At 46.6% G+C, this 21,316-nt stretch overlaps 1 protein-coding gene across 16 annotated transcripts in view; it reads left to right on the forward strand.

Annotated features, from left to right (window-relative positions):
* ABHD5 (abhydrolase domain containing 5, lysophosphatidic acid acyltransferase) overlaps positions 1-21,027 on the forward strand; it is a 54,058-nt gene extending 33,031 nt beyond the window's left edge. For 2 of the 16 annotated variants that reach the window (XM_034662331.1, XM_002927277.4), the window contains exons 8-9: positions 1,335-1,423; positions 3,037-6,297. In XM_034662331.1, the coding sequence (XP_034518222.1) occupies positions 1,335-1,423; positions 3,037-3,121 (174 nt within the window). In that variant the 3' untranslated portion in view covers positions 3,122-6,297. Of the gene's footprint in view, positions 1-1,334; positions 1,424-3,036; positions 6,298-19,444 lie in introns of those variants that run through there. The other 14 variants (XR_004626051.1, XR_004626050.1, XR_004626052.1 and 11 more) reach the window with 14 other exon arrangements.
* Positions 21,028-21,316: the final 289 nt, after the last annotated feature.

Here is a 21,316-nt window from a genome sequence, read left to right on the forward strand (position 1 = left end):
AAAAGCCCTGCGATTGTATATTTCAATTGGAAATACTAGTAGACTACTGTGATTTATTTTTCTTTTTCTGAAAAACACATATCCCATAGTTTTGTCCACTGAAAGGTCTTGAAGCAATCACAGCCCAGCGGTGAGGCCAGCCTAGCACCAAGACTGTCCCACTAAAGGGGCAGGGAAAGGATAAGATGAGGCTGGACCATCTTGTGTCTGAAAGCAAGGAAGCAATCAGAATAAGGTCATGTCACAAGGACCCAGGAGCCAACTTAGAGGCTCCTGTTGGCCAAAGGTGGTGCAATTTGAGCATCAGAAAGGATAGTGGATTGAAATACGAAGTATATAAAAATCTATGAGGTCCTAATGTTAGTCAGAAACTATGGGTCACCTTTGGAGATTACTAGAGCACCAACCCATTGTTTGGAAAATGGCTAACCAGAAAAAATGAAGCATTTATCCTGATCTCTTTGTGTATCAGGTTAGCTTGATAAGGGAAAGCTCTCGTCACTTGAGAATCATAGCTAAATGCCAGAGAAATGATAGGATTAAGAAAGCACCATTTGTCACTTCTAGTGAAATAGTGGATCTAGGCTGCTAAAAGTGTTGGGTGAAAAGTTGGTGGGAAACATTTTGTTGAATGGCTCAGGTTGATAACCTGTGAACCTAGTGATCAATCTTAGTGTTACTAAAAAAGGAACAGCCGAGGTTAATGCCTCCAATGTGTTGCAATCGCAAGGACCCAACACCAGCCATGAAGAATTATTGGCCAAAACAAACGAAACTGAGCCTGAATGTAAATCAAGTCTCCACATCTCTGATCAGTTTGTAAACACATGGGGTGTTGAACATGTTACACAGCGCACCAAATCCAAAATGTGGGAAATTCCATAGGACAAATAACCCCGTTTCTTCAACAAATTGAAGGTATAAAATAAAGACAATGGATGGTGAGACGTAAAGACTGGGAGCTTAAAGAACTTGTTTGGATCCTGATTTGAACAAAACCATTTTAGACTTTTTTTGAGACAGAGGAAAATTTAAAATGCATTGAATATCAGATGATATTAAAGAATTAGTAATTTTGTTGGGTGAAATAATGGTATAGTGACTACATTTCTTGTTTTTTTAAAAGCCCTTATCTATTAGAGATACACACTAAAGTATTTGTGGTTGAAATTATGACTGGGATTTACCTGAAGATATTCTAGGAAAAAGAGGGGCAGGAAAGAATAAATTCAGCAGAATGTTATGTTGAAGCTGAGGGACAGATACATGGAGGCATATGTAGGGATTGGAGACTGCCAGTATAGACAACTTTTTTTTTTTTTTTTTTTTTTTAGGAGACAAGAAAGGCCAGACAAGTGACTAATAGCTGGAGGGGGAACCTGAGAGATGGGGGGAAGATGGTGCCTCAGGATGGATGGTTGGGGTGAGATATTAGCAAAGCTAAGGGCAAATAGGAACTCTCGTATACAATTGGTAAGACTGTAAATAGCTATTACCCTTTGACCAGTAATTTATATGGAAAAATTACAAATGCCACCTGACACAGCAATTTCGTTTCCAGTTTTCAATCTCACAAATACACTAACACCAATGTGCAAAAACATCTATAAGATTTTCATTACAACATTGTAATTTTAAAAGTCTGGAGCCCAATGTAGGATTAAATTCCAGTGCATCCATACACTGGAATATTATGCAGCCTTAAAAATGAGGTGGATCTCAATATATAGGTGTATCAAATCATCACATTGTATACCTTAAACATTTATATGCCAATAATAATGAAGCTGAGAAAATACGATGTAGATCTGAACAAATATGAGATCTGTAAATGACTGGAAAATTTTCAAAATAATAAAAAAAATTCAGAATAGCGTGTGTGTATAAATACGTATATATTACACACATAAATATTTGCACATATATAAATATATCCATACATACGGAATAGTGTGTGTCTCTGAAGTCACATAAAGATACACTTTCACGCTCATATCAATAGACATTTTGGAGAGGATAAATACGTACATGAGTGTTAGCAGTGATTAGCTTTGAAGAAGAACAAGTCTGTTTTCTATGTTCTTGTAAATTTTGGATCCTTGTGCATTCATTACGTTTTGGTAAAAATATGTAAGTAGGAAAAAAAACCTTAGTTAATACCAAATAGGTAAGAAAATAACTAAAGGGGCTTAGCCAGTTGTGGTGTTATCTGAGAGGATGTGCAGACCCAGATTGGGGGAAGAGGGACAGGTGTTCAGAGTTTGGAAGGCTATAAGCCTCAGTAATTTAATTATCAAAAATTGAGCTATAAAGTCTTAATTGCTCTGTTTCTGTTCTGAAATAGAAACAGTCCCAACATGAAACTGCCCCCTTCATTTGTTTAATTTTGCTTAAACTTGTTGCTAGGGGCACCTGAATCAGAATATCTCTGTAACTCTATATCTCTATGTCTGTTAAGCTCTACCTTTCTTTCTCTCTCTCCCCATCTCATAAGCACCACCATATCTCTCCTGCTATTTTTTTAAATGATTTTTTATTACGTTAGTCTCCTGCTATTTTAACGTTAAATTAGAAGTGAAGAAAATGTACTTGGCTGTTTTCTGGCTATAGTCTGGCTTTAGGATCACTTAATTAGATCAGCTCCCAGATTTAAAATAGAAAAATATTCTTAGCGAGTAGTTTTCTAAATGAATGGATAAGGAATTTTATTCCACTATATATTTTAATCCTTAAAAAAAATTCTGGGGGCACCTGGGTGGCTCAGTCAGTGAAGCGTCTGCCTTTGGCTCAGGTAATGATCCCGGGGTCCTGGGATGGAGCCCCTTGTCAGGTCTCAGCTCAGCGGGGAGCCTGCTTCTCCCTCTCCCTTTGCCCCTCCCCCCCATGCTCTTTCTCTGGCTCACTCTCTCTCTCAAATAAATGATTAAAATCTTAAAAAAAAATTCAGTATGCTCACTTAAGACTTAAAAGGTCTCCATGAAGTGCCCATTAGTTGAAAATTTAGAATAACCCACGCCTACTTTTTCTTTATTAAAGAGAAAGTGTTCATCTTGACAGAAGGGGTGATTGGCTGACCGATGTGAAGGCTGGGAGTTCCAGTCACGTTTACCCCATCATGTGACACTGGACACTTGTGGAGACAGGTATGGAGAGCTAAATGACCGGGCCCATTTTCTCCATGGTAAGGTCAGACATGTTAGTCATAATGACCAGGTGGGGGGATAAGTGCCTTGTAAACATGACTGCTGTGTTTGTCATGTCGATTATGAGATGCGTCTTAGTTTTTATCTGTGAATGGTTTAAATTGGAATGTAGGGCAATGGAAACAATGAAATGTGGAGACCAGGGTGCCTGACACAAATGACTGGTATTTCACCTTCCCGTGCCAAGCAGCTTGCTCTCTGCCTGCTGATTTGTGAAAACCCCAGCAGACCTTTAACATGTATCTATCCAAGACTTGAAAAAGCTGCTCTCTGTGAAGTGGGGGGGCCCCAGAGTTAGGGGGTCTGGGGAGTCAAAGATGGCGGAGGGAGGAGTCCTTGCGCTGACCTACAGGACACTGCGGACAGACTCTGTGTAGCCCTCTTCGATAGCAAAAAGTTGTCAGTGATGATCGCAAGGGCGAAGCATCTCCTCTCTGCTTCCGAGGGACCGCTCAGCTTCCTGTGGCCAGCACCGAAGACGGAGGCAGCCGACACATCTTCCTTGGCAGCCAAGAGACACCTCACCCTTGGCGCAGCCTGTTTCGGCAAGACGGCGCCAGCTCTCAGAGAGTGCGGCTCACACTCGTGTGTCTGAGGCAAGGAGGCTGCTGGTTACCATGCGGAGTTGAGGCCCTACAGCCGAGAGAGTCAGATTCTACAGTCTGTGGGTAGGGCCTGGGAATCTGCATTTTCAACAGCCCCCCGCCCCCCCCACCCCATCTCTTCAATACATCTGACAGAGAAATGCCAATTTTTCGTTTGATTCATCAGGCAGTTAATTTGTTGGACTCAAATTGCAAATGCTATGTCTTGGTGCAGCTGAGGTCTCAGCTGAATTATTTTATCCTTAGCTGTAGTCTGCCAGAAATTGGGGCAGAGGTTATATTCAGACTTCGAGGCACCCCTGTCTGGCTCTCTCCTTCCCAGGACTCTCCCCTCATTTTGCAGTGGCTCTGCCTGCTCTGAACTCTGTCCTTGGGCGCTTGAAGCCAGAAGGACTCCTCGTTTTCCCCCAGAGTTCTGGGCCCCTCCCTACCTTGTTGCCCTGAGTTATGGCCTTCTCGAAGGCTAAGAACTATGAAAACGCTGTTCTCCACTCCCAGTATCAAGTCCCTTCCTACATCTGCTTGCTTTTGTTCATTCTCCAGGGCTTTCATGTGGCATCTGCTTTATACTCTCCTGTGGATAGTTGCTGTCAGCAGGTGGGCTGGGCCCGGTGAGGACCTTCCCCAGCTGTCCGGGAAGCAGGACTCCTGTTTTCCAGTGTTCTTCTCATATAAGCTGGAGACTGGCCTAGGTGCAGGCTTGTTTTGCTGTAAGACGCACTCACATGTTATTTCTGTACTTCCTTTATTTACCATCAGCCTGTTGTGGCCACATCTAGCAATCTGTGGATGTTTCACTGTACTAGGAAAATGTAAATAAGAATTAGCCAAGGCAGGAAAAGGGGTGTGGTATTTGCACTGCTTTTAGAGAATGAGGCCCTACACTTAGCTGAGATGAAAACCAAATATAGTTTGCAGTCAATATCCCTTCTGGAAACCACCATTTCTGTCTCATCTCTCTAAAGGTTCCCCCACCCCCCGCCCCATCTATCTTTAGGTTTGACTGGCCTCACAGGCCTTGCTTACCCTGCCTGCCAGTGGCTCCAGAAACTTGCAACACTTCCCTGGTGCGCTGTTACTGAGGCCTCTGCCCTCTCTGGAATTTATTTCTCATATTTATGGTTGGAGCCGTGCTGGTTCATTGTAACCTAATAGCCCTAGTGCTGTAAATTTTTACTAAGCCAACAAAAGCAAAATGGTTAAATTCTTGAGAAATGCCAAACCCTCATAAATCAGGAAAGTTCCAACAACTTCAGTTGGTAAAGTACTGCAATATTCTGCATTACTCAGAATCCTTATCTAACTATAGGATAAGATTAGTGAAGTCTTAGTAGTCTGGAAATCAGCAAAAATCTTTGAGGGGTGAGTGCTTTTCAACTTACACATTGCTGATGGAAACTTCATGATTCCCTAAAACTAACCCATAAAAACCCTAAAAGGTGATGCTTCTGACACATCCCCCCCATCCATCCACAGTCCAATGCTGATAACAAAGGAATTAGAGAATAGCCATCCGAACTAATAAGAGGTTTATTTACTACCCTGACACTGCGGAAGCGGGGCCTGGAATCCTGACACAGTCCTGTGATCTGTGAATTGGTGCTCTGACAGCTACCTCATCATTCATTAATCTTTGGTCTGTGGGAACAGGAGCCAGCCATGAAGTCAGGGGTCACACACGTACCTCTCCTCCACTACTGGAGACATGCTGAGAACCCAGGAAGAGGAATAAAGCCTGAGGACTCCAAAGGGCCACTGCTGAGCCTTGCACATAAAGCCCTGGAGGCAGGAAGATGCAGAGACCCTCTCCCAACATTCAAGCTGCTGGCATTCTCACCACAGTTCCAAATTGCTCTTTTTGATCTGTCGGGGGGGGGGGCCAAACTCCATATAAAGGCAAAGGTTTCCTGGTTCCTGGGAGACAGCCTGAGCAGCAGGGAGCAGCAAGGAAGAAGCTGGTACCTATGTCATGCTTACTACCTGTTGTGTGGCTCCAGAGCCCTTGAGTTTCATCCCAAGGACAACATGCAGATGTGGAAGCGTATGTAAGGAGGGTGGGGGATGGGGCAAGGCACATGTAAAAGGTATCTCCAAAAACCATTCCCATTTTACAAAGGAGGAAAATGTAGCTCAGAGAGGTTAAGTGACTTGCCCAAGATCACATAGCTAACGAGTGGCCGGTCAGCCAGGACACTGGAATCCAAATAGTCTCATCCCCTTTAGAGTTCTTTTCATTCAAAGTCTTCCCTCTGCCAAGTTAGCCAAACATGATAAATGATAGTGTAGAGTTGGTCTGCCATGGTGTAGAGTGGGCAGGATCTTTATAGAAAATTATGGACATGATGGAGGTAGTAACTTGGTTGTCTAGATAGGTTTTGGTCCAGATCTCGCAAAGCTGCCAGCACCTTAGCAAGGCAGAAACGTCCCTTTCCAGAGTGATTACAAGTTGCTATATGATGTAAGGTGCTCAAATAAATGTCTTACCAGTACATGCTGACTCTGTATTTAATGGCTCGGAGACTTCAGTCAAGAAAACGAGTGAAGGGTGAACTCTTCCCCACGGATTAGAGCTGTTTGGGGGTCTGTTGTTTCTTTGTGTACTTCTGTCAATGATACTGTAAGGTAAACACATTGTTGCAAAGAGAGGAACTGCAGCTGGCCTGGGGGGTGGGCGTCAGGAAAGCTGAAGCCAGCAAGACATTTGAACCGAAATGTGAAGAAGCTGGTGTTTAAATACTATTCATCTTTCATAAGAACAAACATTTATGGAACACTAATTGTGTGCAATGAGCTTTGCAACATAATTTAATTCTTGTAGCAATTCTGTGTCAAAGTATCCTTATTTTATGGAGAGTTCACTTGTTGGAGCAGAAGCTGTTGGTGACAGGTCCCTGGGGCCTTGGCTGGACTAGATGCTGCTGGTGTTGCTGCCAGTGGTTCACACTGCCCTTTCTCCTGAGGTCTACTCTTGGCTGGCAGAAGAAGCCTTACCTGGAGATATAACTTGGAAGGCAGAGTCAAGGAAACCTCCTGACAAAGAGAGAAAATAGGAGAAACAACTGATGAGAGACATGAATGTTGGATTTTCCAGATCTATCTTCCATCTAATTGACATTCCAGAAAGGAGACTTTTTAAAATTTGTATTTTAGTAGAGAATAGAAAATAGTCCATTTTTGACGTGAATTTCCTTGAGGTGCCCTCAGGTGGCGAGAAGAAAAAGTGGGGGAAAAAAATCACATGTAGACATCACCTAGTGAAGTTTCAAACTCTTAAAATGCCAAGCATCCTTGGCTGCTAAGGATAAGGAGAGAATTCTACAAGTTTCCAAAGGGAGATATAATACCCATACAGTTTCAACAGTCAGACTGGCACCCAATCGTTCATCTTCAAAGTGTGAGCTATCTACAAAGTTCTGAAGGAAAAGGATTTGAACCTAGAATTCTACATGAGTTTGCTATCATTAAGAATAAAAGGAAAAGTCGCGCCTGGGTCGCTCAGTCGGTTAAGCTTCTGCCTTTGGCTCAGGTCATGATCCCAGAGTCCTGGGATCGAGCCCCGCATCAAGCCCCCGCATCGGGCTCCCTGCTCTATGGGGAGCCTGCTTCTCCCTCTCCTGTTCCCCCTGCTTGTGCTCTCTCTCTCTCTCTGTGTCAAATAAATAAAATCTTTTTTTTTTTTAAGTGAAAGCAAAGTAACAGTGCTCTTGAACATGCAAAAACCCAGATAAGACTAGATGTATAATTTGTGGAGCTCAGTGCAAAATAAAAATGTGGAGTCCCTAGTTAAAAAAATATATTAAGAATTTTAGGATGGCAACAATGGCAGAAGAGTCAGAGTCATCATTATGCAATGAGAGCAAGACTTGACCAGCCACTGCTGGCTTTGAAGATGAAAAGGAACCCAAGTCAAGGAAGGCAGGCAGCTTCTAGAAGCTGGGAATGGCAAAGAAATGGATTCTCACCTAGAGCAGCTGGAAGGAACACACCTTGATTTTTGCCCAGTGAGACCCATTTTGGACTTCGGACTTCCAGAACTGTGAGATGATAAATCTGCCCTATTTTAAACCACTGGCATTGTGGTAATTTGTTACAGTAGCAATAGGAAATTATTTTAACTGCCGTTAAAAAGACAGACTCTCAAATAATATAAAATCAAAGCTAAGATAAAGCAAATACCCTGAACAATAGGGGTTTACAATCGGTTATCTGCAACTTACAAGAGAAAAACAAAATTAAACAAACTGTGTATCTTCATTTATTCAAAAGTATGTGTCGTGTGTTTGTGTGTGCCAGGCAGCGAGCTAAATAAAGGTGAACAGAATGGATGAACTCCTTGCCCTCGTGGCACTTAAAGCTGGGGAGGGGAGCACCTTAAAAGGCATTGATTTGGATATAGGTAAATAATTACAATTCTTAGGAGCGCTGTGATGGCGTACACGCATGCTGAGATTGAGACTCTGTGGCTGGTGTCTGGGCACACGCTGAAGAGTGGAGTTTAAGCTGAGAGGAGTGGCTGCAGGAAGTGGCCTCACTTCTCAGAAAAGGGTGAGGTGACCATGCAAGGTGCTGCTCAGAGCTTCTGCTTTGGGCAAATATGGACTCGTAGCCCTGGAAGCTGCCCCTCCAGACCCATGTCTGCATTCTCCTCAAGGCCACACCTATCCCAGGCAGCCCCAGCCAGTGACTGAGCGTGATGGTGCTCAGGACCCAGGTGTCGGCCTGATGCAGGGCTCTCTCAGTGGTCACTCCCTGGCCACTGCCAGAAACTTTCCTGGAGCTGCACTGCTGTCTGTGACCTTCTTGCCCAACTTCTTTCTTCTTCCTCTCCTTTCACACGGGTCAGCCCCACCCTCCTCCTTCAGGTCTCTCCCTTCTGTAGGCATTTCCTCAGCAAATGCCTTGCACACCTACTGCTGTGTGACAAATTGCCACAAAATTGGTGGCTTAAAGCAACACACATTTATTATCTCACAGCTTGTGGATCAGGAATCCAGGCATGGCGTCATTAGTCCTCTGCCTCAGGATCTTTCCCAAGGCTGCTATCATGGCGGCCAGGGTGGGGCTCTCATCTGAAGGCTTGAGTGGGGAAGGACCAGATCTCCAGCTCACATGATTACTGGGAGGAGGATTTCAGTTCCGCAGAGCCTGATGGATGGAGGACGTCTGTTCCTGACTGGTTGGCGGCTAAGGCCACCCTCAGTTCTTTGCCATGTGAACCTCCCCAATGTGGTCACTCCCTCCATCAAAGCTTATAAGCTAAGAAGGCAATCAAATCTGCTGGCAAGACAGAAGTGACAATCGGTGCTATAATCACAGCAGCAACATCTCATCAGCTTTGCCAGGTTCTATTGGTTAGAAGAACTCACATATCTCATCCACTCTCAGGGGAGGAGGTCACACGAAGGCAGGTCACTGGGACAACTTCGAGCTTGCTTGCCACTGCATGCATTCACCATAGGGTCTGTCAGACACTGGAGACTTGGTGATACACTTGGTTGACAAAAAGCCTTGCCTATTCTCCCCCAAGTTGACAGAGTAAACGTCTTGCCCCAAAATATCAGCACATGGTTTCAAATGCAATCATATAGTCACTGTTTGTTGAATGAACCTATCAATTTGTTGGAAATGAAGGCAGTTTTGAGAAAACAGAGTCTGGCACCACTAATAGGTTGTTTTAAATTTGCATTATAAAACAGATTTGGCAGTTTTGTGTACTAAAAGGTCAAAATTTTAAGCCATGCTATATAAAAAAAGAGCTTAAAGATTCAAGAACAAAATTTTCCACAGGATACCCTTGTGTTTGCCTTTCACATCTGGACCATTGTCACAGTCCTGCCCTTCACAGCCATTTACATTTGAATCACGTTTTTCTCCAAGAAACTTGAACAAATATAGCACTTCCTTTTAAACGTCCTTTACTCAGGGAGAAAAACATATTTTTGGATATGTACATACTTTTCCACAACAATACTGCCATAAATTTTAAAATACTGTTTGCAAAGGGTGGTGACTGCATTATGTTAATCCCCTCAGTTGATGCCTTTTAGATGACATTATTGAGAATTGATTCATTAACACTGTTACCGTTTTGCTCTTGGCACAAGAATCAGGCCATGCTTGCCCTGAGAAGCCATGTCGGAGGGTCAGGAAGTCTGGATTCTTGTCTCAACTCTACCACAGATGAGCTGAGTAGCCCCGGCAAGTGCCCCTGGCTGTCTGTACCACAGTTTTCTTGTTTGGGGAACGAGAGGTTTGGATGAAGAGTCTCTCTTACCCATTCAGGGGTCTGCCACTGCACCGCGAACTCTCTGGGGTGACCATGATTAGGTGCTCTGGGGCTCCACCCAGATCCTCTTTACTGGGTGACGCAACCACTCCCAGTCATTGGGAGGTGGCCACTAATAGCTCGTAGCTGGAGAATTGCCCTGGCCAAACAGGACTGTCCTTGCTTGGGAGGCTACACCCCTGCACCCAGTGACTGACTGACACAGGGGTGCAAAAAGCCTGTCACTCTGCCTCCATGTGGTGCAATTCATGGTTCTGAGTTCCCCGTGGGAACCACATCCTACTCACCTCCTTCCCCCATTCCATCTGCTTTCCTCTCTCCTGAGCACCTCCCTAAACCTAAAACACAGAGTTCCTGTCTCAAGCTCTGTTACTAGAGATCTACTTCTGATTCAAGAAAGTTACCTTCGTGGGATTTCCTGAATCTGCCTGAGGGTGTGTGTCGTCAGGAAAATGCGGGATGGTGAGATATAAAAATGGACAGTAAGCTTTTAACTAAAGCACTAGGTATATAAATAAGTAGTCTTTAGTTTATAGACAATTTATATTTGTGTTGATGATGGGACCTCTAATTAGATCTGCTCATGCCTTGCTCAGGGTGGGTACTCAATAATTATTAAACTAAGTTGAATTTCTAAAAGGGGCCTATAATGTTTATAAGAGGCTTGATTGTAGGAGAGAAGAGTTGGGGACATAAAGAAGAGAGGGGAGAGAGAGTACAGGGAAAAGTCTGGTGGCCCTGGGCTCCAGACTGGCCCAGCTCCTGTGTCAGCATGATGGAGATCAGGGCCAGGGGAAGGCAATGATCTAAGAGTTCATCTTAGCAGGTATGTCTAGATTGCAGGGACCAGCCCTTGGGGGCATCCTCAGTGGACTCTGACCTTCCTCTTTGTCACCAGCAGTCACTGCCTGCCATGTTGGTAAACTTGATGGAGGAGGCAACTCCCTTTCAGTAGGTTTCCTGGGTTCAGCTACCTTTCCTTTCTCGGTGTCTGGGGGGACAAGAGCTGGTGACAGTCCCTTGGTCCCATAGGGGCAGAGCAGAGCTTCACTTACTTGGGACCCTGAGTACTGAGATTTGTGGTTCATTAATGAAATACTCTGGCCCTCTCCCTGCTGCTTTGCCCACACCCAACCTTCTCTGTGGTTCTCAGCCCACCTGACTTAGAGTTATTTTGTGTTTCCTTATCCCCGCACCACTGAGTGGTCAGGGAAAGCTTGGAGGGACTCCTCCTGGATTTTTTAGAATGAGCGATGGGAGCCCTACAGGGAGTAAAGAGGTCGAGCCAGAGAACAAAAGTCCTCTCTCCTCACCCAGCCCTGAACTGTCTCTGGGTTGGAGTTGCAGTGTAGGCCCTCAGCCACGGCTAGCACAGAGAGCAGGGCCACCCTGAGCTGGAGGCCTTTCCTGGCTAATGTTCTCTGACAGCCCCCATGGACAGGGGGTCATCTTCTAAATAGTGGTGACATGGGCTGAAGGAGGCAGGACCCAGAGTTGGGGAACAGGGTCATCCTGGTGTGGTCACTCCTTCAGAGGTAAATTGATGTTCATGACTATGGCCTCCAGACCCTAACCCAGTACACCAAGCATCTGTCAGAAATGCCCCGCCCACCTCCCAAGCCCCTCGGAGCGCCCTGGTGGCATCCTCACGCTGGGTATGAAGGTTTTGGGGAGGTTTTGGGGTGGTAGAGGAGAAGAAGACAAAAATAGGAAACTAAGAAAACTGGCATTGAGTGGGTAAGAGCTGCGTGCCACATGCATTTTCGTGACCCATCTCATCTGACCCTCTCAACCTCGGTGAGAAATCGCCACTCAGACTCCGGTTCTCACATGTAGAATGTTCTTAGGAACTGGCTGAAGGTCTCATAGGCCCCACTCCCACCAAACCCATGGATAAGACAGAGCCCTGAGAGGCTAAATGATTTGCAAAATGAGAGAACAGAGGCTGTGGACAAATCCAGGTGTGTCTGACCTTTCTGGTGACTTCAGAGCACTGGGGAGGCCCTCCTTGGGGTGCTACAGCTGGAGGCTTTGGTCAACTGGGTGAAAGAATCAAGATCCTGAGCACCTCCCATTCAGAGCAGAGATTGGCACACATGTTCTATAAAGGGCCAGATAGTATTTTTTTTTCTGTTTTGTGGGCATATGGCCTCTGCCAGAACTACTCAATTCTGCCCTTTCAGTGCAAAAGTAGTCATAGAAACATGTAAATGAATGGGTGTGGCTGTGTGCCAACGCAATATTACAAAACCAGGCAGCCAGTCTGTGGGCCAAAGTTTGCCAACCCCTGACTTAGAGGCACATGACAGAGATGGATGAGGAAGCATCTGGGTGAGACAAGAAGTGTGAACGATTAGGGTTAGCAGGGCATTGCCTCATTCACCTTAGTCTGTGTAAATGGCATCCTATGGAGTTGTGCAGTGCACAGACTGCACAATCATACATGATCGTCTTGAGGGTAAGATAAAAAGAAAACAAGCCTTACAATCTAGACTGTCCTACCCTGGGAATGGTTAAGTGCTAGGCCCTGAACAGCATCACCCTGCTCCTTCGTGGGGTGGGAAGGATGGAACGTGGAAGGACCTTGGAGAAGAAAGTGGGAGGGCCATTTAATCTGCCCAAAGGTAACGCCCTCCAAGAAAATCAGGTTCTCAGCAGTTGTCAGGAGAATGCAGGACCATGTGAAGTCCTATTTCCCAGAGTGCAAGGAAAGCAGACATACCTGGTGACCTGATTTCACCGAATGTGGCCGTCCTGCTTTGCAGCACTCGCACAGCTCCGCTCCACCATGGAAGCAGGGAGCGGCCAGGCCAGCATTATAGAAGGAAAACCCTTATGAGGCAGAACCACACATCTGAGGATGGACTAGCAAGGTCCTAGTCCTCACTTCCTTGGAATTCCGTTCCTGGGCTCCCGGGGCAGTTAGGCACACAGTGATGCAGTGTCAAGCTGATTGAACCTTTGGCCGTTCTCAGCAGTAGCTCCTCCAGCAGATCAAAAGAGGACAAAGTGCAAGAAAGGGATTGAAGCAGGTATTGCTTTGAGCGAATTTGGTCAGGATTGGATAAGCCAGATGGAAAACACACTTGTCTGACAAGTTCTGGGCTGCTGGCAAAGACCATTATGAGGAGCTCTGCTCTGGATGGGGGCATTTGCCCAGCAGATGCTGGGACATGGCTGCTGTGCTCAGGACTTGGGGGTGAATGAGACAAGGCCGGAGAAATGGCCTTGGAGCCAGATAGGGAGAGGTCAGTAGAGCAAGGAGGTCCTGGTGGAAGATGTGTAGGGCCACTGCTTTGTGAGGGGCCAGCCTGCTCAGCAGGGCCATGAGCATTACCTACCAAAGGAGGTTCACAGGCCTGGTTCTGGTGAGAACAGCAGCATCTCCACCTGCTGCTTTTAAAATCCTGATCTTGGCTGTGGAGGTGGGGACCCATTATGCGGCAATAGCATTCATACCGCTTGCTGGGAAATTAAACTCAAGCAGACTTCTCATCTCTTGCTTTGACTCAAGGTCCTATGGTTGTCCTGCTCAGGGGCCAACTTGCGTACACTGGAGCTGCAGGGGAATTAGTCAGGAAAGTTTATGAACTGATCACCACCAGGAAGAGAAAACCAAAAATAGTTTTCTAAAAAAGATCCCCAAGAAAGAAGCCCTCTTCTGGGTTCTGAGGCCTGTATAGGGGGATGGTTTCATGGAGGTAGAGGAATGCACTCCATTGAAGCTTTCCAAAACTGGTCACCCAGCACAGTAAACTTGGGGTTCTTGTTAAAACTTCTGAGGCCCAGCCTACTGACTCAGATTCCCTCAGCACGGAGGCTGGGAGTCTGTATTTGACAAGCTTCCTGGGTGCGTTGGACGTACAGCCTGGTTTTTGGAATTCTGGCTCAGGGGACCTCTCGAGACTTCTGCTGGCCCTGGAACAAAACTGAAGTGACTGTCCCAAACTGTACTCTTGCTGCCCTGCTTCTCCTGGCCTTTCTGTTGGACTGTGCTACAGTCTGGAAGAGGGAGACAAGGAGCTTGGGGTTAGGACATGGTTCTTGCCTCCAAGGGCCCCTGGTGCAATGTTTAATCATGGTGCCGATGGCATTGCCCTCCACGGCCACAGAAAGCAAGGAAGGGAAAGCAGTCTTTGAATTGAGTGAAGATGACAAAGCAGGAAAGCGATTGAGTTTTTCCACTGTTTTCTTGTTGTTTTTGCTTTTATGCCAATGAAAATCCAAAGGGGCTCTGTCACAGTACCTCAGAGGCAGTTGGTACAAGGGATCCTTTGTTTCTCTCGGCGCATGTTTAAAATTCTATCAGCAGGGGCACCTGGGTGGCACAGCGGTTAAGCGTCTGCCTTTGGCTCAGGGCGTGATCCCGGCGTTATGAGATCGAGCCCCACATCAGGCTCCTCCGCTCGGAGCCTGCTTTTTCCTCTCCCACTCCCCCTGCTTGTGTTCCCTCTCTCGCTGGCTGTCTCTCTCTCTGTGTCAAATAAATAAATAAAATCTTAAAAAAAAATTCTATCAGCAAAGTCAGAAAGTAATAGAGAAAGGAAAGAGAGCTGAAGCTTTCCGTTGGAAGAATAGAAAATATGCTAAAATATAAAGTGAACATGGTGGTTAAGAAGCATGCAAGGCAGAGTAACTGCAACCCATATTCTAGTGGTCAATACTGAAGACAAATACATAACTAGACATACAAACTACGAATACATTTTAGGTTAAAAATGAAAATCTGTAGTAATAGAAAAAGGATTAGATCTAGAAAATCACTCAGGCAGAGCATTTTAAGAAGGTCTAGAACTATTCAGTGTTTGGTAGACTTCTCCAGTACAACCATCTGGGCCTAGAGATGTCTTTTTGGGAGCTTTTTAATTACAAATCCAACTTCTTTAATGGTTAAATAGTCCTATAACCATTAGAGAAATTGAATTCAGAAGTTAAAAGCTCCCAAAGAAGTCTCTTCTGGCTTCAGCTCTGACACGTAAAGCACAGAGCAGTCATTTGTCCAGTTCTCTAGAGAAAGCTGGGAAAATTGTAGGGTCCAGGACCTCTGGACCCATCACAGAAACAAGGTCAAAGGGCGAGCTGCCACTCTAGAATCAAAGACTCACCACCGAGGGAGGCCTACCTGGAGCAGGAGCTAATGTAAACTGGGGCAAAATGGTTTGCAAGGACAAAGTAGACAAAGGGATGCTGTCCTTCGTAGATAAAGGGCTTTCACTTGCCGGCAGGGGCGGGGCCCAGATCCCAGAGAGAGCGTGAGCCAATCAGACCTGAAAACGCTCCAGCCAGGTAAGCAAAAAAATGTTCAAGTTAACTCATGAAAGAAAAGCAAATCACACCAATGCAATAGGTTTCGGAAATTCTTGCTAAGCTGACTGGCACACAGATATTCTCTAATGGCCACATGGCATGGTAACATCCTTCCCAGCAGCGATTTGGCGGCTGATATCAAGAACTTTACGCACACACTGTGCGCCACACTTTCACCTGGTAACTCCAATTCTAGAATCTGCCCTGAGGAAACAAACACACTGCGGATCAAAGATTCACACACAGAGATGTTTGCCTCAGCACGGCAGCGAGACAACAGAATATTCTAAATGCTAGCAAGGAGGGGCGCGGAAACAGTTTATGGTATATATACTATAATGAATGTTGAGGACCCATTAACATTATGCTTCGAAAAAGTTCTTAATGATATGATAAAATGCTTATGGTGCAACGCGAAGGGATAAAAGAACACAAATCTGTGTCAATCACATATTTTCACCTGTATTTAAATGGAAGCAAAAGGAAATATATAAAATCTTAAAAGGGTTTATGTCTGGGTAGTGGCTGGTAGGGTGATTGGAAAATGCAGATAAATGTTTTTAAAACTACAATTTTAGTAATAAACATGCATTTTTATGTTGACTTCTAAAAATCTTTTTTGTTAAGCTTAAAAACCTTTTTTGACTATAAAAGTAAATCAACTCGGTAAAAGTTAATTAACTCGAACAATGTGTTAAAATAATTAAATCGATAAGAAAACTCATTGAATTTGTAAAAAGCACTAAGACTACTTACTGTAATTATATAAGTTCTACATACACAGAAAACGATTTAGTGATGGGAAGAAAAGGAGAAAGGGTGGGCAGCTAGCCTGTGTAAAAACCAGTGTGTGTGTGTGATAGAGAATTCGTGCGACTCCTTTATGAATACGTATCAGAGAGCAGTACTTTGTCCATTTTTCTATTCTTCTTCAAGAATTTTAAATGCAGAAAAAGTGACAGAATATAACCCACTTTTAGATTCAACAAACGTTAGTATTTTGTCATATTCAGATTCTTTTATTTTTAAGGACTTAAACATTGTGGACACGTTTGAATTCCCTCCTTAAGCGCCCCCCACCCTTCCCCCTGATTCATTGTCTCCACCCTCGGCCTCCTGCTACACTTGCACCTCCTTTGTTGGCTCCCTGCTCTCCTAACATGAGAAGCTGTCAAAGTTCTGGCTATGAGCTCCATTCATTTGGGCACCCAGCGCAGTGGGGGGTGCAGGATGGGATGGGGGGATGCAGGGGAGCAGGGTTGCGGGGTGCCCAGTCTATGCAGCCTGGCCTGGCGCCTCCCTGGGACCATGTACGTCAAAAGGCACCCCCACCCAATCAGAGGCCCTGGAAGCTCTTCCTGCTCCTATGAGTAAGTGGCCTGTAAAGGCTTCTCCCGCAGGACAGCCTCTTCCTTGGTATCCAAGGCACCTGGGCTGCAGGCTGTGGCCCTGAAGGCCGGACAGCAGTAGGAGACGTAGCCCGTCCCGATCTTTCCCAAAGCTGCAGCATGTCCTCCTAGCCTTCCTTTTGTGGTTGTTCGCACGTGAAGTCTGCGGAATGCCGGCAAGGAAGCATACACATGAAGGGCAGTGAGAAGCTGGGGGCCACTACCGCTGAATGGTGGGCGTTTTATTCGGTAGCAGCTGCCAGGTTCGTTTTTCATCCACCTTGACTATATAGGAAGCCTATGCTATGTAGGAAGCTCTGTCTTGGGCTCGCATGATACCATGTCGAGTAGACAGAGACTCAGCTCCTGTTTCGATCAGTTGCCTACAAACGGCTGTAATAAATTAACACAGGCTTGTGCCTTAAAACAACACAAACTTACTGTCTTATAGTTCTGGAGGTCAGAAGTCTAAAATCCAGGTGTCAGCAGGGCTGGCTTCTTCCGAAGGCCTCAGAGGAGAGCCTGTTTCTGGCCTTCCCCAGCATCAGAGGCTGTCTGTACTTCTTGGTTCTCGCCCCTTCCTCCGTCTTCAGAGTACATTACTCCCACCTCCAGTTCTATCCTCCTAAAGGCTCTTTCTCACTTCCGGCTCTCTTGCTGCCTTCTTATAAGGACCCTTGTGATGACCTTGGGCCCATTTGGGTAATCTTGGCTAATCTCCCATCTCAAGAGCCTTACCTTGATCACACCTGCGAAGCCCCTTTGCAAGCAAGGTACTGTAGTCCCAGGCTCTGGGGACTTGGGCGTGGACATCCTTGGAGAAGGGGCATCCTTCTGCCGACCACACTGTCCCCATGGTGATTTTCACCTGAGTAGCTGTTAAACAAATCATGGCAAATGCAAGGGTGGACATGTGGACAGCCTCCTCAGGGAGGTGAGGGCCTTCCCTGAGGAGTGACCCTTAGGCCAAGACCTAGAAGCTGAGGACACTCAGCACGTGGAGTGGAAAGAGAAGGGCAGTTTCCACAGAGGGAACAGTCTTGCAAAGGCCAGGTGTCAGAACAGAGTTGGGGGAGGATGAGGGACTATTTGAAGCTTGTAGGTCAGGAGGAGGGAAAGGAGAGAGGCCCAAGATGAGGCCAAAGAGGAAAGCAGGGGCCAGACAGTCCAGGCCTAGGGGATTTGGTTCAAGATCTTTTCCTTAATATCCGTGGACAGGTGCAGCCAGGAGATGGCTGACTGACTTGTGTTTTGAAAGCTCCTCCGGCTGCACTGTATGGAGAAGACCCCGTAGGCCATTCTGACCTGGGCCTGTGTGATAGACAGAATAATGGCGCCCCCAGCAAATTCAGTGCCTTAATTCCTGAAACCTGTGAATACATAGTGTCCATGAGGAGGGAGGATTTCGATTACCAATCAGCTGACCTTAAAGTAGGGAGAGCATCCTGAAGTATCCAGGCAGGCCCAATGTAATCACAAGGATCTTTAAATGTGGAAGAGGGAGGCAGGAAAGTCAAAGTCACGGGGATGTGAAGGCGCAAAGCACTCAATTCGACGTTGCTGGCTTTGAAGATAGGAGGAGGCCATGGGCTAGGGGAGGCTGGGACATGCCAGGAGACAGCCTCTCCCCTTGAGCCTCAGGAAAAGAGCATAGCCTTGTGGGCACCTTGACCTTGGTTCAGAGAGGCCCTTCTTGGACTTCTGAGATCCAGAACTGGAAGACAGTGGATTTCTGTTGGTTTAAGCTATTATTAACCTTGTGGTATTTATACAGCAGCAAAGGGAAGCTACTGCAGCCTGGGAGCTCCAGGACACCACTGAGACTTTAAGTGAGGAAGCAGGGAGTAGCGGGGGCCGGGGTGGGGGGCGGTGATCATTGTTCTTCTAGAGACCTTGATCCTGGAATTCTGGAAGCTGGACAGATGTTTTGAAAAGAGTCCCCTCAGCCAACAGTGCTGACAGGAACCTGGCCCCCAAGGAAGTGAGAGAAATGAGGGTGAACAATGTGTGATGGAGAGAATGAAGGAGAGGAGGGTCTTGCCACCTCATGGAAGATGGGGATGAGGGCCAGGAAGAGAGGGGACAAAGATACATCTGCCCCGGGCTCCCATGCTCTGAGCTCATGGAGTCTTCACACCCCATTTTATAAAAAAGGCATCAGAGGCTTAGAGTCAGAAATAAGGGAGTGTGTTCAGGCCACACAGCTGGAAATTGTGAGGTGAACATTTCACCCCTTCTTGGTCTAGAGGAGCAAATAAAGCCCTGCTGAGACTTCAGCCCCACACACGGCGTGCAAGCACTCCTGTGTGTGGCAGGCATGAAGAAGGACTGCATGGCTGGCTGCCTCACATCTGCCTGGCCAAGGTCACAGCCTGCACTTGGCGCTGAGCCAGCCAGGGGTGTAAAGGCCTAGCTGCTGGGGCCGAACGGGGACACTACCAGCCCATCCTTGCCCTTTGCAGAACCAGAACACATTTCTGGACCGTGAAGACAGTCCTTGCAGAGAAGGAGGCCGTGCTTGGGGCTGAGGAAATTCAGCTTTGCATTCTAGGTCAAGTTTCCTACATTCTGCTTTTGTTTTTAGCACAGAGAAATGAGGCAGGAGACTCCCATCTTTTATTGCTGGTTTTGATTGTGGTTTTCTTTCTTCTGAAGGTGAGGCGTGGGTGCTTGCATGTGGTCTTGGTAAGAGAGACGCTGAGCTCTTGGGCGGTGACCCGGGATTCCCGGGGAAGCAGCATCCTCCTGCCCCCGCTGAATTATGCTCAGGATCACCTTCAGCCTCTCCCTGGCTGTGCATCTTCTCTCCCTGACCCTCCAGCCCCCAACGCCTGCACATCACATAATGAACCCAGTGCTGGGCAGGGGGCGCCACATTATGGCCTGACTGACCGTCTGAGAGGGAAACAGGCCGTTTGTCCCTGCCCATCACTCCTCCCTCCTGGCTCCTGCCTCCAGCTTCTGGGAAGGAAGAGGGCCCTTGACTCACACAGCGACTTGTGAGAATGAAAGTGGGCACGGGGCTCAGGCAGCCATGAGTGGAGCCTCCGAAAGCGACAATAGGCATGTGGACACCAGCCCCGATCATTTTTCTCCACTGACCCCTGAACACTTTACCAGAAATTCCACCTCAAAGCATGCAGGGATTTAGGGTTCGGCTCCTCGTGTAAGGAGCTTGGAAGTTACCACTTCATCCCGACAAGTGAAAGCAGCAGGCACGGAGGTCCACAACTCTACTTGGACCATAAAAGAGAGGAAGACACAGGCCAACCTCTGCCCCCAAGACTGGGGAGATGGGTGAATATGGGGCATCCTGGCTTCCCTGAGCAGACTGGGAGGGTGGACGCTGTGGTGGGAGCCAGCATGTGGGTGGGAGCGCCTCCCCTGTAACGGCCCGTGGCTGGAGCTCAGCGTGCACGGCTGGGAGTTCACTCCAGGGGGCCCGATGACAGGGGCGCTACGGTATTGTGACACTTACCTGCAGAAGCTCCACCTGATTCCCACCATAAATATCTGGAACAAATCTCAGGCTTCTGGCAGGGGAGGGAAACAGAACCATTTTGCAATGCACCAAGCACTCTGTTTTCCTGGAGGCCTGCTCTCAGGAAACCAGTTCGCTGATCTGGGTTCCAAAGGCAAATTCTCAACTCCAGCCAACTCTGGTCATCTGTTCCACCTAAGTGGGGGGGTGTGCGCAAACTAAGAAACTCTGTGAAGTTCACAGTCCAGAACACTGGTTCACTAGGAGACGGAGCCCTACTCACAGGACTGCGGGAGGCTTCCTCTCCCCCACACACCACCGGCACAGCACTGAAGGCCAATTTACAGATCCTCGTATCCAGCACCTCAGCTCTGTCTTGAAGGAAAAAGCACAGGGCACATTGAAAGACAAAACCACAATTTGCAGAGACGGAGCAAGCGTCAGAACCAGACAAGACAGGGCCGCTGGAATGACCAGGCCAGGAATTTAAAACAACTAGGACACGTACACAGAGGGCCCCAGGGGATAAAGTAGACAGCGCATAGGAGCAGATGGACAACGTCAGCAGGAGTGGGAATCCTGAGAAGGAACCAAAAAACCCACGAACTGCTGGAGATCAAACAGTAACAGAAACAGACTGCTTTGGTGGGTTTCTGAGCAGATTGGGCATGGCTGAGGAACGACTCTGTGAGCTGCAGGGTCTATCAATAGATTCCTTGAAAACTGAAAAGGGGAACAAGGACTAGAAAAAAAAAAAGATCAGAATATCCAAGGATTGTAGGACTATGTAACATATGTGTAATGGGAATAAAATAAAAAGTTTCTTTTTCCTTTTTTTTTTTTAAAGTAGGCTCCACACCCAACGTGGGGTTTGAACTCACAACCCTGAGATCAAGACCTGAGCTGAAATAAAACGTTGAATGCTTAACTGACTGAGCCACCCAAATACCCCCAAGACTTTCATTTTTCTTACTTTTAATTGATCTAACAGACACATTTGCTCAAAACAATACCAACGGTGTATTTGACAGGGTAAGCTAAGGTAC

Source organism: Ailuropoda melanoleuca, chromosome 6 (assembly GCF_002007445.2).
Source record: "Ailuropoda melanoleuca isolate Jingjing chromosome 6, ASM200744v2, whole genome shotgun sequence".
Lineage (NCBI taxonomy): Eukaryota > Metazoa > Chordata > Mammalia > Carnivora > Ursidae > Ailuropoda > Ailuropoda melanoleuca.